This window comes from Thalassophryne amazonica, chromosome 3 (assembly GCF_902500255.1).
Source record: "Thalassophryne amazonica chromosome 3, fThaAma1.1, whole genome shotgun sequence".
NCBI classification, from domain to species: Eukaryota; Metazoa; Chordata; class Actinopteri; order Batrachoidiformes; family Batrachoididae; genus Thalassophryne; species Thalassophryne amazonica.
The window spans coordinates 60,395,181-60,412,316 of record NC_047105.1 but is presented as its reverse complement, the minus strand read 5'-3'; the positions used below and the strand labels follow the sequence as shown (position 1 = coordinate 60,412,316).

Sequence of the window (17,136 nt, the reverse complement as noted above, 5' to 3'; positions counted from 1 at the left end):
CTGGACCATCCCTTGGTTATGTTGCTTTAGACGTAGACTGTGTTTCATAATTATTGTATGGCCTTGCCTTGCAATGTGGAGCGCCTCGGGGCAACTGTTTGTTGTGATTTGGCGCTATACAAGAAAAAAGTTGATTGAGTTGATTGATTGATGATACCCAGCTTTATCTATCCATGAAGCCAGAGGACACACACCAATTAGTTAAACTGCAGGAATGTCTTACAGACATAAAGACATGGATGACCTCTAATGTGCTGCTTTTAAATTCAGATAAAACTGAAGTTATTGTACTTGGCCCCACAAATCTTAGAAACATGGTGTCTAACCAGATCCTTACTCTGGATGGCATTACCCTGACCTCCAGTAATACTGTGAGAAATCTTGGAGTCATTTTTGATCAGGATACATCCTTCAATGCGCATATTAAGCAAATATGTAGGACTGCTTTTTTTAATTTGCGCAATATCGCTAAAATTAGAAAGGTCTTGTCTCAGAGTGATGCTGAAAAACTAATTCATGCATTTATTTCCTCTAGGCTGGACTATTGTAATTCATTATTATCAGGTTGTCCTAAACGTTCCCTGAAAAGCCTTCAGTTAATTCAAAATGCTGCAGCTAGAGTACTGACGGGGACTAGGAGGAGAGAGCATGTTTCACCCATATTGGCCTCTCTTCATTGGCTTCCTGTTAATTCTAGAATAGAATTTAAAATTCTTCTTCTTACTTATAAGGTTTTGAATAATCAGATCCCATCTTATCTTAGGGACCTCATAGTACCATATCACCCCAATAGAGCGCTTCGCTCTCAGACGGCAGGCTTACTTGTAGTTCCTAGGGTTTTAAGAATAGAAGGGGAGGGAGAGCCTTCAGCTTTCAGGCTCCTCTCCTGTGGAACCAGCTCCCAATTCGGATCAGGGAGACAGACACCCTCTCTACTTTTAAGATTAGGCTTAAAACTTTCCTTTTTGCTAAAGCTTATAGTTAGGGCTGGATCAGGTGACCCTGAACCATCCCTTAGTTATGCTGCTATAGACTTAGACTGCTGGGGGGTTCTCATGATGCACTGTGTTTCTTTCTCTTTTTGCTCTGTATGCACCACTCTGCATTTAATCATTAGTGATTGATCTCTGCTCCCCTCCACAGCATGTCTTTTTCCTGATTCTCTCCCCTCAGCCCCAACCAGTCCCAGCAGAAGACTGCCCCTCCCTGAGCCTGGTTCTGCTGGAGGTTTCTTCCTGTTAAAAGGGAGTTTTTCCTTCCCACTGTCACCAAGTGCTTGGTCACAGGGGGTCATTTTGACCGTTGGGGTTTTTCTGTAGTTATTGTATGGCTTTTGCCTTACAATATAAAGCGCCTTGGGGCAACTGTTTGTTGTGATTTGGCGCTATATAAATAAAACTGATTTTGATTTGATTTTGATTTGAAGTGCCTTGTAATATGTGGATGTTCTGCCTTAAACTGCTTTGCTCATTTCGCTAAAACCCAAATTATGCGTAAGATGGAAATCTCTTTTTATTCTTTGTCTCCGTTTCTGCCATCCATTGCCTAGCTTGGGTATTTGCCCCCAAGAGTCCCTCAACAATCTGGAATCATTTGAATCCTGCCATTTATTCAGGGCTGTGAAATGAAAATTGTGAAATCCGAGGAAAATTCCAGGGGGTCTGCCCCCCGAGGAGCCCAGGGTCTAGGGCCTTGTGGGGCCCCAGAAACCAATTAAATTATCTTCTACTGATACATTTTCAACATCTCCTGGAAGAACAAATCTCAAAATTTGTGCATATTTAAATGATCCAGGATTCAACCTTTCATTTGAACCATCAATGATGATGTTGAAATAACAGAATATGACATAGAAGTAGGACCTGGTATGATTTTCCTTTTAATTGTAAACCAAATTATGCATTAACTCAGAACAATTAAACTACATGAAATTCATGAAGACTGAAAAGACTGGTAAAGTATTTCAAAAACCATAGCTAAAGCTTGTAGAATATTTAAAAAATCAGGGTAAAATATCAATAACATACCTTATAGTAAAAAGCCACATATTCTTGTGTAAATTCCTGTAAATCCACTCAAAGCCACAATGTCTTTTTTCCCATGAAAAAGTCTACATTAATAAAAAATCATTTACATTGTTGTGTAAATTCATGTAGCCTAAATTCATGCAAAGCCACATTTTTTTTTCAATGAAAGGAAGTCTAGATTAATGAAAGAAAAAAAAGGCACATAATGCTTTTCTGAAATTCTGTTTGAACAGCACAATGTTTATTTTCCAGAGAGAGAAAAAATTCTTACCAGTACGCTTTTCCTGTTCATCTTTCAGGTGTGTTGATGAAGCCAGCAACAATTCCACAGATTCTTGTCCTTATCACACTTTTTCAAACCATCTTTCTCGCCATCTTCACTCTGTCTGATGTCGCTCCGTGACACATACATGCTGCAAAATTCTTCTTTTAAAAACTTGAAAGTTCTAAAGGTTTGCGAAGTCCACATGCTACATTTAGCTAAGCTTCGCACAGGAGCTACACAGTGTCACCGCAGCAACCAACCAGTCCCGCTTTACGACAACTGTTCGCAACAGCCCGGCTTTGAATGGCATTATTCTCCTCGAAATTCCACGGATCCGAGGAAACTGCTTCTATCTGTAACACACAGATCAGTGTCTGCGGACCTTATAAAACTTGCATGATGTCGTAAAAAAAAAAGAATGCTTTGCGATAAGCATTTTAAAAACTCAGTAACGATCATGATTAAAGAGTACAACACTAACAACCCCCGTCCCCCTCCCTATCATGAAATCCGCGGATCAGCTGAGGTTTTCACAGCCCTGTTTATTTCTTGTTTTACAAAGAAAACATTTAACTTGTTCTTTCTTTCTTTCACGTTTTGCTGTTTTGATGAGGATGCTTATTAGAGGTCCCTCTGTTTTAGTCAAGTAAAAAAAATTCACTTGTTCCTGTGGTTCAAAGGTGCTTTTTGTACAGTAGCTAGATTTTTGTTTGACTATTTTGACACTTGCTTAACTGTTTCACAGTATCTTTCCTCAATGAATTGTTGAAAAACATCCAGCTAGACTTATTACAAAAACAATTATCTCTTATAAAAAAAAAAAAAACATAATACGAGGTCTGTCAATAAAGTATAGGTCCTTTTTATTTTTTCAAAAACTATATGGATTTCATTCATATGTTTTTACGTCAGACATGCTTGAACCCTCGTGCGCATGCTTGAGTTTCTCCACGTCCTGTCGGTGACGTCATCCGCCTGTGAGCACTCCTTGTGGGAGGAGTCATCCAGCCCCTCGTCGGAATTCCTTTGTCTGAGAAGTTGCTGAGAGACTGGCGCATTGTTTGATCAAAATTTTTTCTAAACCTGTGAGACACATCGAAGTGGACACGGTTTGAAAAATTAAGCTGGTTTTCGGTGAAAATTTTAATGGCTGATGAGAGATTTTGAGGTGATACTGTCGCTTTAAGGACTTCCCACGGTGCGAGAAGTCGCGCAGCGCTCTCAGGCGCCGTCATCAGCCTGTTTCAAGCTGAAAACCTCCACATTTCAGGCTCTATTGATCCAGGACGTCGTGAGAGAACAGAGAAGTTTCAGAAGAAGTCGGTTTCAGCATTTTATCTGGATATTCCACTGTTAAAGGAGATTTTTTAAAGAAAGACGTGCGGACGGGTCCATCAGGACGCAGCCGGCGCGGTGCGGCGGCACAGGAAAAACACCTCAATGTTGATAACCATTTGTAAAATCCAGGCGGCTTTTGATGGCTTTCAGTGGAGTGAGTATATGAGAAATTGTTTAACAGCTGACATGTTCCAACTTGTCCTTAAGGGCTTCCAACAGAGGTGTTTTTCCTGTGGCGGAGCGTCGCGGCGGCTGTGAGCCGACGCTGCAATCCACCTGCACGTCTTTCATTTTCATTAGGCATACAAATGATTTGTATTAATTAACATATACCAGAAAAAATATTATTCAAGAAGTTTGTATAAACCCCAGCCTGAAGTCAAAAGCTGAACTATCAGTTCAGCTGTTGGCTGACATGCTCTTTTCAGTATAGTAATTTCTTGCCTCATTATTATTGTCATAATAATAATTTATTTCATTCATATAGTGCCAAATCACAAACGAGTTGCCTCAAGGCACTTCACACAAGTAAGGTCTAACCTCACCAACCTAGAGCAAGCACACAGGTGACAGTGTTAAGGAAAAACTCCCTCAGAAATGAGGAATAAACCTCATTGTCATAGTATGAATATTTATTGCTGTATTCACTTTGTTTTTTTGTTTGTTTGTTTTTGTTTTTTTCCACATGCAGAAGGGATCAAGTCAGTCCACAGTGAAACCCCCATTGTGAACTTGTGAGTGTTCAAGTGGAGATGATTGGAATTTTTTGGTTTCACTATACATGCCACCATGTCTGTATGAGAGTCACCTGTCTTTACCTGGAGATTTACTAAGAGGCAAGCAGTGATTTTGTTCACTATAGCAAAAGGCAGACAGAAAACGCAAACTTCAATCTGTCTCACGTTCATTGTTCAGATGTGCAGTTTCATACAATAAAGGAAACTAACAGTATAAAATAGAGATTTAATGACAGTAACTAGATCTTTTTAACCACCTTATTGAATCATTAACTTCAAGTTCCATGATAAATTAACAGTAAACCTTGATACACTGTTTCCAAGTAACAGTTATTGTGTTTTGGGTTGTGTTGAGTCTATGTATCACTTTTATGTGAAGCGTAGCCCTAAACAGAAGCCCCGTGTACACCGCCAACCCGTTCACATCTCTAACCGTTTTTCCCCACTCGACGACACACCCGCCGAGGATCAAACTCTGGTTATTGGCGACTCTGTTTTGCGAAATGTGAAGTTAGCGACACCAGCAACCATAGTCAATTGTCTTCCGGGGCCAGAGCAGGCGACATTGAAGGAAATTTGAAACTGCTGGCTAAGGCTAAGCGTAAATTTGGTAAGATTGTAATTCACGTCGGCAGTAATGACACCCGGTTACGCCAATCGGAGGTCACTAAAATTAACATTAAATCGGTGTGTAACTTTGCAAAAACAATGTCGGACTCTGTAGTTTTCTCTGGGCCCCTCCCCAATCAGACCGGGAGTGACATGTTTAGCCGCATGTTCTCCTTGAATTGCTGGCTGTCTGAGTGGTGTCCAAAAAAATGAGGTGGGCTTCATAGATAATTGGCAAAGCTTCTGGGGAAAACCTGGTCTTGTTAGGAGAGACGGCATCCATCCCACTTTGGATGGAGCAGCTGTCATTTCTAGAAATCTGGCCAATTTCTTAAATCCTCCAAACCGTGACTATCCAGGGTTGTGACCAGGAAGCAGAGTTGTAGTCTTACACACCTCTCTGCAGCTTCTCTCCCCCTGCCATCCCCTCATTACCCCATCCCGTAGAGACGGTGCTGCTCCCAGACTACCAATAACCAGCAAAATCTATTTAAGCATAAAAATTCAAAAAGAAAAATAATATAGCACCTTCAACTGCACCACAGACTAAAACAGTTAAATGTGGTCTATTAAACATTAGGTCTCTCTCTTCTAAGTCCCTGTTGGTAAATGATATAATAATTGATCAACATATTGATTTATTCTGCCTTACAGAAACCTGGTTACAGCAGGATGAATATGTTAGTTTAAATGAGTCAACACCCCCGAGTCACACTAACTGTCAGAATGCTCGTAGCACGGGCCGGGGCGGAGGATTAGCAGCAATCTTCCATTCCAGCTTATTAATTAATCAAAACCCAGACAGAGCTTTAATTCATTTGAAAGCTTGACTCTTAGTCTTGTCCATCCAAATTGGAAGTCCCAAAAACCAGTTTTATTTGTTATTATCTATTGTCCACCTGGTCGTTACTGTGAGTTTCTCTGTGAATTTTCAGACCTTTGTCTTAGTGCTTAGCTCAGATAAGATAATTATAGTGGGCGATTTTAACATCCACACAGATGCTGAGAATGACAGCCTCAACACTGCATTTAATCTATTATTAGACTCTATTGGCTTTGCTCAAAAAGTAAATGAGTCCACCCACCACTTTAATCATATCTTAGATCTTGTTCTGACTTATGGTATGGAAATAGAAGACTTAACAGTATTCCCTGAAAACTCCCTTCTGTCTGATCATTTCTTAATAACATTTACATTTACTCTGATGGACTACCCAGCAGTGGGATCAGGTGCTGGATCAGGTGACCCTGAACCATCCCTTAGTTATGCTGCTATAGACGTAGACTGCTGGGGGGTTCCCATGATGCACTGTTTCTTTCTCTTTTTGCTCTGTATGCACCACTCTGCATTTAATCATTAGTGATCGATCTCTGCTCCCCTCCGCGGCGTGTCTTTTTCCTGGTTCTCTCCCTCAGCCCCGACCAGTCCCAGCGGAAGACTGCCCCTCCCTGAGCCTGGTTCTGCTAGAGGTTTCTTCCTGTTAAAAGGGAGTTTCTCCTTCCCACTGTAGCCAAGTGCTTGCTCACAGGGGGTCGTTTTGACCGTTGGGGTTTTACATAATTATTGTATGGCCTTGCCTTACAATATAAAGCGCCTTGGGGCAACTGTTTGTTGTGATTTGGTGCTATATAAAAAAAATTTATTGATTGATTGATTGACTTAAATATACTTACAATCGGTTAAAAAAAATCATGCACTGTTTTTATTTTTTCGCAGAGTCAGATTCATAATGTACGACCCTTTGAGGTCATCGGAGGATATAAATGTCCTCGCCTAAAAATGCTTAAAACTGCTCGTTAACTTCAGTGTTGAGCTCTCTATCCCTTATCTTCTAATGTTCATTGTGATTCTGAGTGATGACTGTGGTTTACAAAACAGTTGCAACATGGGCGATAAATGTTTATATTGATACATCCAATGCTGATTTAAAACTGATTTCAGGCAAAGTGGAAAATGGCACTGCTACACTACGTTCATAGTTGTTTTTACCATTAAGAAATCACTAGGGTTTATCCATAGATAGACGATGGCAAAAATGTCCCATCTCATGGTTTACAGTGAAAAAGACAAATTTCAGTCTTTCTTCTCAAAAGTGTAACCCAAAAATCACTGAATGCATGATTATATTTATCATTTAATAAAACTGGCATTTAAAGAGTTAAGATAAATAATTGAATATTTAGTAGTTTTAATTGGGACTGAAGTTGATTGAATGATTTGAGCAATAAAAAGAATAAAAAATAATAACTGATTCTGTTTTTATAGCAGTTTTGGGCAAGGACATCATGTCTGCAAAGGGTTGTAAATTTGGCCCCAGTTAACCACTGACCTCTGAAAAAAAGTTCAAATTTGAATTTGAGGCATATTCTTTAAGAAAACCTTTCTACAAAAAAATCATTCCATATGGAGTAACACAATGAAAGTTAGGGCTAAATTTTGAGCAAAAATTTGCCTGAAAGGACAAAAATGTCCCTGATATCCCCTGAGGGTTAAGGAATCATGTATCATGGCAGCATATTTTGACTTAAGTTTTTGTTAGTCTCTGGGCACTGCATTGATCAAACTTTTAAAAATGTGTGTGCATTTTTTGCTGCAGAGAGGATCCTACCAGTTCAAAGTGAACACCTGATGGACAACTTTCGAGTCCTCCAGCAGAGCTTGTATGTGGGTGATTCTTAGACTACGGGCACTTATTATGTCCTTTGATCATATTGTATGAAAAACAGAAAAAAGGGGAAATTTCACACTTTTATACACTCAACAAAAATATAAACCCAACACTTTTGGTTTTGCTCCCATTTTGTATGAGATGAACTGAAAGATCTAAAACTTTTTCCACATACACAGTATCACCATTTCCCTCAAATACTGTTCACAAACTAGTGAGCACTTCTCCTTTGCTGAGATAATCCATCCCACCTCAAAGGTGTGCCATATCAAGATGCTGATTAGACACCATGATTAGTGCACAGGTGTGCCTTAGACTGCCCACAATAAAAGGCCACTCTGAAAGGTGCAGTTTTATCACACAGCACAATGCCACAGATGTCGCAAGATTTGAGGGAGCGTGCAATTGGCATGCTGACAGCAGGAATGTCAACCAGAGCTGTTGCTCGTGTATTGAATGTTCATTTCTCTACCATAAGCCGTCTCCAAAGGCATTTCAGAGAATTTGGCAGTACATCCAACCAGCCTCACAACCGCAGACCACGTGTAACCACACCAGCCCAGGACCTCCACATCCAGCATGTTCACCTCCAAGATCGTCTGAGACCAGCCACTCGGACAGCTGCTGAAACAATCGGTTTGCATAACCAAAGAATTTCCACACAAACTGTCAGAAACCGTCTCAGGGAAGCTCATTTGCATGCTCGTCGTCCTCATCGGGGTCTCGACCTGACTCCAGTTCGTCGTCGTAACCGACTTGAGTGGGCAAATGCTCACATTCGCTGGTGTTTGGCACGTTGGAGAGGTGTTCTCTTCACAGATGAATCCCGGTTCACACTGTTCAGGGAAGATGGCAGACAGCGTGTGTGGCGTCGTGTGGGTGAGTGGTTTTCTGATGTCAGTGTTGTGGATCGAGTGGCCCATGGTGGCAGTGGGGTTATGGTATGGGCACAGGTGCATTTTATTGATGGCATTTTGAATGCACAGAGATTGTTGGAAAGGTGTAGTGACACGGACCCACAACAGGGGGCGTTAATGAACGGACAATGGATAAGCCAAAAAGTAACAATTTAATGTTGTGAATTGCACAACGGGATACAGAAAAAAACAACTAGAGGAGTACAGTCAATTGTATACAAGGTGACGTGTGGGCAGGCTCAAGGATAGAACACGTCTGTCCAAAGAAGAGCTGGATCCCACACGGCTTCCACCGCCAGCGGATCTGAAGAACACCGGAGCCGCCAAGTCCCGAGCCCCAGGTGGCCACCGTCTCCAGCTGTCAAACCAGGTACTGCTGGCAGAAACAGAAACAGTTAGTGGTGGGTGTGTGAAGACACACCCAGTAATCGTCCCCTGAGTAGTTCCTCCGGGAGGGAGAACCTCCACCTCCAGAAACAACGTCACCCGTGCAGCTCCTGTTGGTCTCTTTCCTGGATGGAGTGAGAGGCGAAGAACGTCGTCCTCTCACTGTCCGCCAATCCAGCCTCCGATAGGAACACGTAGGAACACGGCTGCACACAGACCAATATATTTAGACAACAATATCACAGCAGAGAAAATTACCTTGCTTGGTAGCTGATTTCTCGGCGGGGAGGTGGAGTTGCATTCCGGCCTTTATGGTGACGGTGAGTAGTGGGTGAGTGACAGCTGCTACGGATGATGAGTGACAGCTGTTACTCCCGGTCGCTCCGACGCCCTCTCGTGCTTGAAGCCCGCACTTCAAGCAGGGCGCCATCTTGTGGTGGTGGGCCAGCAGTACCTCCTCTTCAGCGGCCCACACAACAGAGATACCGTGACGAGATCCTGAGGCCCATTGTTGTGCCATACATCCAAGAACATCACCTCATGTTGCAGTAGGATAATGCACGGCCCCATGTTGCAAGGATCTGTACACAATTCTTGGAAGCTGAAAATGTCCCAGTTCTTGCATGGCCGGCATACTCACTGGACATGTCACCCATTGAGCATGTTTGGGATGTTCTGGACCGGCGTATACGACAGCGTGTACCAGTTCCTCCAGCAACTTCGCACAGCCATTGAAGAGGAGTGGACCAACATTCCACAGGCCACAATTGACAACCTGATCAACTCTATGCGAAGGAGATGTGTTGCACTGCATGAGGCAAATGGTGGTGACACCAGATACTGACTGGTATCCCCCCCCCCAATAAAACAAAACTGCACCTTTCAGAGTGGCCTTTTATTGTGGGCAGTCTAAGGCACACCTGTGCACTAATCATGGTGTCTAATCAGCATCTTGATATGGCACACCTGTGAGGTGGGATGGATTATCTCAGCAAAGGAGAAGTGCTCACTATCACAGATTTAGACTGGTTTGTGAACAGTATTTGAGGGAAATGGTGATATTGTGTATGTGGAAAAAGTTTTAGATCTTTGAGTTCATCTCATACAAAATGGGAGCAAAACCAAAAGTGTTGCATTTATATTTTTGTTGAGTGTAGTTATCTTTACAATGAAAGTGTGTTAAGAAATTTGTTCTAGTAGTCTATGATGACTTTTTCACCTTTTTTCAGCATCATTATATGCAAATATTGCCGTTTTGTGCTTGTCCCACACCCAGACTTTTGATCTTCAATGATAAAAATGAATGGTAAAGAAACGTTTTTTCTAATGTTTTAAAATATCTCTGAATAAAATATCAGTAAAATAATCAAAACATAATTGGGGTATTCAATGTCATACAACTGTTGTGATTTTTTTAAACAAAATGTAGTTGTCCCACACTATTGCCGTAATTTCCACCACAACACTGTAATGTCCCTAAACAGTTTGTATGAAAGATTGTTTGGGTAGTTTCTATGGAGATAAACAGTGACATCAGAGCACATGTATATAGCGCCAAATCACAACAAACAGTTGTCCCAAGGTACTTTATATTGTAAGGCAATGGTGTGGTGGAAATTACATTTACAAGGCCAATAGTGCCCGTAGTTAAAGAATCACCCATGTACATCATCATGTGCATTTGAAACTCCACTCCATGTGAGTGCTTTCCTGAACCTGAAGACCGGACTCAGCGACTCATTACTCTTGATCAGTCAGGGGCAAGTGACTTATTTGTTTCAGTTTATTCATTCCATCTTGGACAACCACTCATGTATATGGACATTCTGTATTCTCAAGATCTGTGCTACTTTGTGGGTATACAGACAACTAATATGATCTGTTCAGTCTGTAATACTCATGTTGTGAAACATTTCTTGCTAATTCTTAGTGATAATCTGTACCTTATTTCAAATATGTGTGCCTTTTGAACTTTTTTTTTTTTTTTGAGTTGCTAATGTAAAATCTACGGTATACCACTTCTGTTTCTCATGTATTGCACTGCATTTTTAATGGTAAAATACCGGCAGCTGTGGTTGCCAGGAATTTACCATGAAATTTAACTGGTCAAAATAAAATGTAATTTATTTTACAATTTTACCGTATTTTTCATCGACATAGACTTTAATAAGGTTTACCATATTTCTCTCATTTTTAAAGCTATTTACCATAACAGGGTTTATTGTATTCCTGTTAGATTAACAACAAATTACCGTCAAAGGGGCTATACTATAACTGTAGTTTTTACAGCTGCTAACTGTAAAAATGTATGGAAATCATTATTTTTTACAGAAAATTACAGTATAATGGTTTTACAATATTTGTTTTTTTTAACAATGATTTCCAGTGGAAAAATATATTCTCTACCGTAAAATTTACGGTTACCTTACCGACATACCGTTTTGTCTTGTATGGATTCCCCATATTTTTTGCGGTAAATTCCTGGCAACCACAGCTGCCGGTATTTTACTGTAAATTTGACCTTTTTTTTTTTCTTTTTTTTTTACAGTGTGGTGAATTTTAATGGGTATGAAGCCCTCTGAAACAAAGAAAACTCACTTCAAACTGTTAAGTAAAAACACAGTACTGATTAGGAGGGTCTGGGGGATCTCCCCCAGAAATTTTTCAAAAAAGCAAGTCAAATGTTGTATATTCTTGTGAATTTTAATGGGTATGAAGCCCTCTGAAACAAATAAAAGTCACTTCAAACTGTCAAGTAAAAATTCTTTGTCCTCTGTAGTATTTTGATCGGTTCTAATCCGATAAATGCGCTAAAAGGGTGCTGTGTCGCTGACTGTACAGTCAATAAAATACAAAATTAGGGCCTAAAGCAAAAGACAACGTTGTTCAGCTGTGCACAAAGTAACACTGTCACCAGTTTTGAAAACACACGCGCACTGAGAAACTGGCTTATTCACATTTAATCGGTAAAATGCTGTCACTCGTAAAACAAACTAGGGCTGCAATTAACGATTATTTTAGCAATCATTTATTTTTTCAATTAATCTTTTTTTTTACTTACATTTGAGTTTTGCCATTATTTCTTTAAGTGAGTTATTATTAAAAGGCCTTTGTCACACAACATCAACGTTTGAGCTTGTAACAAAGTTATGATGTTATATTCTCATCAAAAACATATCTGGAGTAATGTTTTGTATTATTTTGCACATACATACATCACCGACAAACCATAGAGATTTCCATCAGATTTCACCCAATTATGAGCATTTTTAGATGCCTACAGCGGCTATCTCAACCACTGACAACATATTACAGCAAGAGTCCACAAAAGTATTTTAAAGGCCTGACTAAAGTGTAATATGTGATCTTTAATAAGATATTTTCATGAAAAAAGACACAAATGTGCAGTTTACTGCATTTTTTTTTCTTGTGTAAAAACACAGCTTAGATGTGCAAATTGACATTAAACTTAAATAAAACAGGGATGAAGTGGAAGTGTAAGAGTCACTAGGTGTTCACGGGAAACAGTTATTTCTATATTTATTTATTTATGTTCATTATTAGTTGGTTTTACCTTTTCTGTTGTGTTTTGTTTTATCAGGTTCTTTTTGTCAGTTTCTCTAAAATTGTATTGTAGCATTATTAGTTAGTTATTACTTTTGTTGTTGTTGCTATTATTATTAATATATAAATAAAATCATTTTTAAAAATTACAATTTGTAATACATTTGACTCTTTTACGACAACAAACGCTAAGCCATTAATTATACAGAAAACAAATGCACACAAACCGTGCTGAGATGGGAACAGCTTAATGCTAACTTTGACATTGAAAACGCCATAGACATTCTAACTCGTTAGCATCGGTCCCATTTTTAAGTTATAAAATACATCTATCAACTGTTTCATAAGACAATAATAGGACGGTTTAACATAGAAAAGGTAAATATTACTCACAGACATATGCTCTTTAGGGTTTTAGCGGGGCAAAATTAAGATAAAGTGAAATAAAACAACGAACCATCGAAGCAGTGAGTCGGATCAATGCTTCATTGGTTCAAAACAAAGCCACACTAGGGTTGGGTACCAAAACGCGGTGCCAATAGAGCACCGGTTCCAACGTAAATGGTAGTAACAAGACCGAATAAGAATGAAAATTTCGGTGCCTCATTTCGGTGCCTGAATTTTTGTTTTTCATGAGGCGAAAGGGGGCGACCGACCACGGTGTTCCGGCGTCAACCTGCGTGACATCAGCGCCGCATTAGTTGATGAGAACTGATAGCGAGAGGATCAATAAAAATGCCGAAGGCAAAACGCTCCAAAGTTTGGCTTCATTTCACACCCAAGGGCAACGACTCTGCGACGTGCCACAGATGTCATAAAACAATTGCATGTAAGGGAGGTAACACATCAAATTTGATGAAGCATCTGGCCAGTCACGGAGTTTATTTGAAAGCTAAACAATGCACGGTGTTTGATAAACTGCGCAACATTTCACGGCCCAGCACTTCGGCAGCAGGAGCTGCAGGGCAAACTGAAGAAAGTCCCACTCCCAGCTCTGCTAGTGTGGCGTTGCACATCACTGATAATATTTTGTTCCATATTTGTGTTATATTTAGATTAAAGTGATTGTTCGGGTTATTGTTCTATTTGATATTATGGACATTTTATTTTATATTTATTTATTATTATCATATGTTTTATTTATATTGTTTAAAGATTTACAGCAACTTAATATTATGTTTCAATTTTATTTAGGAATAAAAGGGTATTGTTTTTTTGACAAAGTGTGTGCAGTTCATTTTTTTTAAAGTACCGGTTCGAGAACCGTTTAAGCACCGGTATTGTTTAAAAAATACAGAGTAGGCACCGGTATCGGATAAAACCCAACCGATACCCAACGCTAAGCCACACCCTGCTCTACTTGGAGAAGGTCTGCCAATGTTCCCATGAAGACAGAAAGGAGAAGGACCGCGGCTCATGGCAAGCAGTAAACAGAGCAGAGAGGAGTGAAAATTCACAGTCCCTTCCTCTGCGGTGCAGCGCCATCCACCCTGACATTGCTGCTGCTTTGATTAGCGCAGAATGGGATGTTGCTTTGACAGTGAGAGTTTCATAATTCTGCCCCAAAACATGCATGACACCACGTGCACGCGTATGTGTGGTTAAATTTTCCAAATGACGGAAATTCGTTGTGGTGACGGAGAACTTTAACCCATGAATTAACCTGTTCACCTGTGGAATGTTCCAAACGTGTTCGTTGAGCATTTATCAATTTTCCCAGTCTTTTGCTGCCCCTGTCCCAGTTTTTTTGAAATGTGTTGCAGGCATCCATTACAAAATGAGCAAATATTTGCACAATAACAAAAAAAGTCTCAGTTCAAACATTAAGTATCTTGTCTTTGTGGTGTATTCAAGTGAATATAGGTTGAAGAGGATTTGCAAATCATTGTATTCTGTTTTTATTTACATTTCACACAACGTCCCAACTTCATTGGAATTAGGGGTGTATTTTCTGACTGTTCTCATTCCTGCAATGTTCTACAATGGTACTTTAACACAAATTCCACCTATTTTCAGTTGCTGATCAGGCATCCGTTTTTTTGTTGTTGTTGTTTGTTTGACACCAAAAACATACACATCTGCAATGGGAGATGCCATTTATCCTTTAAAGACTATTTAACTTATAAGTAATGTGATAGTAATATTCACAAATGAAAGGAGACATTAGGATGTTCTGCATATTCAACAGTGTAAAGCCATCTTGACACTTGCCCAAATGTGATCCTCGCACTGCCATGCAATCTTACATGCCAATGAGTAAACTCATTGTAGACTGTGCGAGGCTGTGTGCCAGTGCGCAAAGAAAATTTTTAAATATTCAAAATTTCTGGTACGCATAAATTTCATGCCACTTGTGTGAACTTGTTGTGAACATTTTGCAACCTATTCACAAACATTGCATGTTAAAATGTGTGTCATTGCACGCAGGGCCTCGCACAGTTTATGACAAGTTTACTCATTGGCACGCAAGACTGCATGCCAGTGCAGGGATCAAATCCGTGCAAGTGTCAAGGTGGCTTAAGAATAGCAATGCTCACCACAAACACAGCTGGGATTTGAAATTTTAACTAAAATAGGGCATACCTGATGACTTGGTCCCACTCTGATCTCTCCTTGTGTGCTGTTCAAGCTCCTGAAAATAACGATTAAACAAAATATCATCCTTATTTTCAAATCTACATATATAACGTTCAAAAATCCACAACAACCTTAACATACTCTGGACTAAACAGACTGAATAATTATAATAATAACAACTACCGCAAAACTGCACATTTATCATGGATGAGCTGCGATTTTTAAGTCTTCATTAAAGTGCCAGTTAGTGCACCTAACAGGTTAACTGACAGCCTGAATCTGTCATACAGAGAACTCAAGAACACGTTCGGCGACTTCAAATAATAGTAATAATCATGCAATTACCACGCAAAATCTATCCTACATCGGCACGAGCGTGTGTAAGTACACACAAACCCCCGGGGATTTTAACAGGCGATTCCGCTAAACATAAATCAGTCATCGCGCATGTTGTTATAACAGTTGAATAATGTCACTCAACAAACAATCGTTAGTTCGCTGATGTTTGCTAAAAGCAGCTTTATAGCTTTATGCTTTTTTTAAAATTTTAGCTAGCGTGTTAGCTCGACACCAACTTCGTGACATTCCACGTTATTTCATTAAAAAGCGATTAGCAAAAAGTGATGTTACAAAACACTAACTGGCACGTCTGCTGTTACAGACGGCAAAATGTAAAAGCGGTTAAAAGAAGCGAAGTTACCGTCGCGGGCTGAACAGGTCGTCCATGTCGGAGGGTGTTTGTTGACACGGAGCGCAGTGGGCGAGCTACACAAACTGTGCGCGCGCGCCGGCGCGGGCACGTGTGTGTGTGTGTGTGTGTGTGTGTGTGTGTGTGTGTGTGTGTGTGTGTGTGTGTGTGTGTGTGTGTGTGTGTGTGTGTGTGTGTGTGTGTGTGTGTGTGTGTGTGTGTGAGCTGTTCAAAATGGAGGCAGTCAAGCAGTCTGTGGTTTTTGCAGTAATGCAGTGACCTCAGCAGCCAACAGCTTCAAAGTTGTAACATAACTGAGCATGTGCCGCGGATCAGCAGCTCGTGGTTCGGCTCTTTTCCAGCCGCTCGCCGCCGCTCAGGAGAATCACAGCGCCACAGTGCGACCCGATTATTAAACGCTCATCATGAGGCATTATGTAACAACCGCCATTTTTATTTACACTGCTTTAATAAACATTTTTGTCGACAAGGATTTTTACATTACTGTTTAGTTTGCGATAACGTTCCCATATTTATCTCTTGATTTGATTTAATCCATTTTTAAAATTGCATTGTGTAAAACGATGCAATATATGTGTTTATTCACACACATGCACTCAAATTTACATGGTGTACTTTAAAAACTAGCGCCATCAAGTATTACATAACTAAAAAACACGAAACCTATTAAAAATGAAAATAATTTAAAATGAATAAAACCATTCATGCAAATGAATGGTTTTATTCATTTTGGGTACATATTATGGTACATATTAGTGACAACATAAATTTGAGTTCAACAGGTGTAAAACCATTAACATTAAACATTATACTGTTAATAATAACAACATAATAAGTAAGTGCAAGCATTTATTTCCATTGTGGTCCAAAAGGAGATAGCTGATCAACATGAGTACAAATTGGAATATGCAATAATGACCTGTGGAAAATGAATAAAGTGACAAAATACAATAAAAAAGTACAGTTATAAACATGAGAAGAGTTTAGTACTGAATTAAAGCAGAAGAATAAAGTTTAACCGGAGACTTGAACTGGGGTTTACATCTAAGAAGAAGTTCTTATTTAACATGGGTAGCCAAGGAAAACACTTAAGTTTATTTCCAGAAGGGCCCACAGCACATGCCTCTCCTCCTCCCCAGCACACTTGTTCAGAGTGCCAATTGGGAGATCCACTGCAATTGGGAAGCAAACCCGGACCACAGGCATCCCAGCCCAATGGCCAAATCATTGCGCCACCACCTTCCTATGACAATCATATATGTGAATAGGTAATTACTCAAAAAAACAAACTGCTGGTCTAACAGGATGAGATTTCACCATTGTACTTTACTACAGAA

The 17,136-nt window shown here is 39.9% G+C and overlaps 1 protein-coding gene across 2 annotated transcripts in view; it reads right to left on the bottom strand.

Moving 5' to 3' along the window:
- The window catches only part of rereb (arginine-glutamic acid dipeptide (RE) repeats b), a 117,417-nt gene extending 101,480 nt beyond the window's left edge, over window positions 1-15,937 (bottom strand). For both annotated transcript variants that reach the window (XM_034166447.1, XM_034166448.1), the window contains exons 1-2: window positions 15,791-15,937; window positions 15,097-15,145 (exon numbers count right to left, since the gene is read on the bottom strand). In XM_034166447.1, the coding sequence (XP_034022338.1) occupies window positions 15,097-15,145; window positions 15,791-15,816 (75 nt within the window). In that variant the 5' untranslated portion in view covers window positions 15,817-15,937. The remainder of the gene's footprint in view (window positions 1-15,096; window positions 15,146-15,790) is intronic.
- Window positions 15,938-17,136: the final 1,199 nt, after the last annotated feature.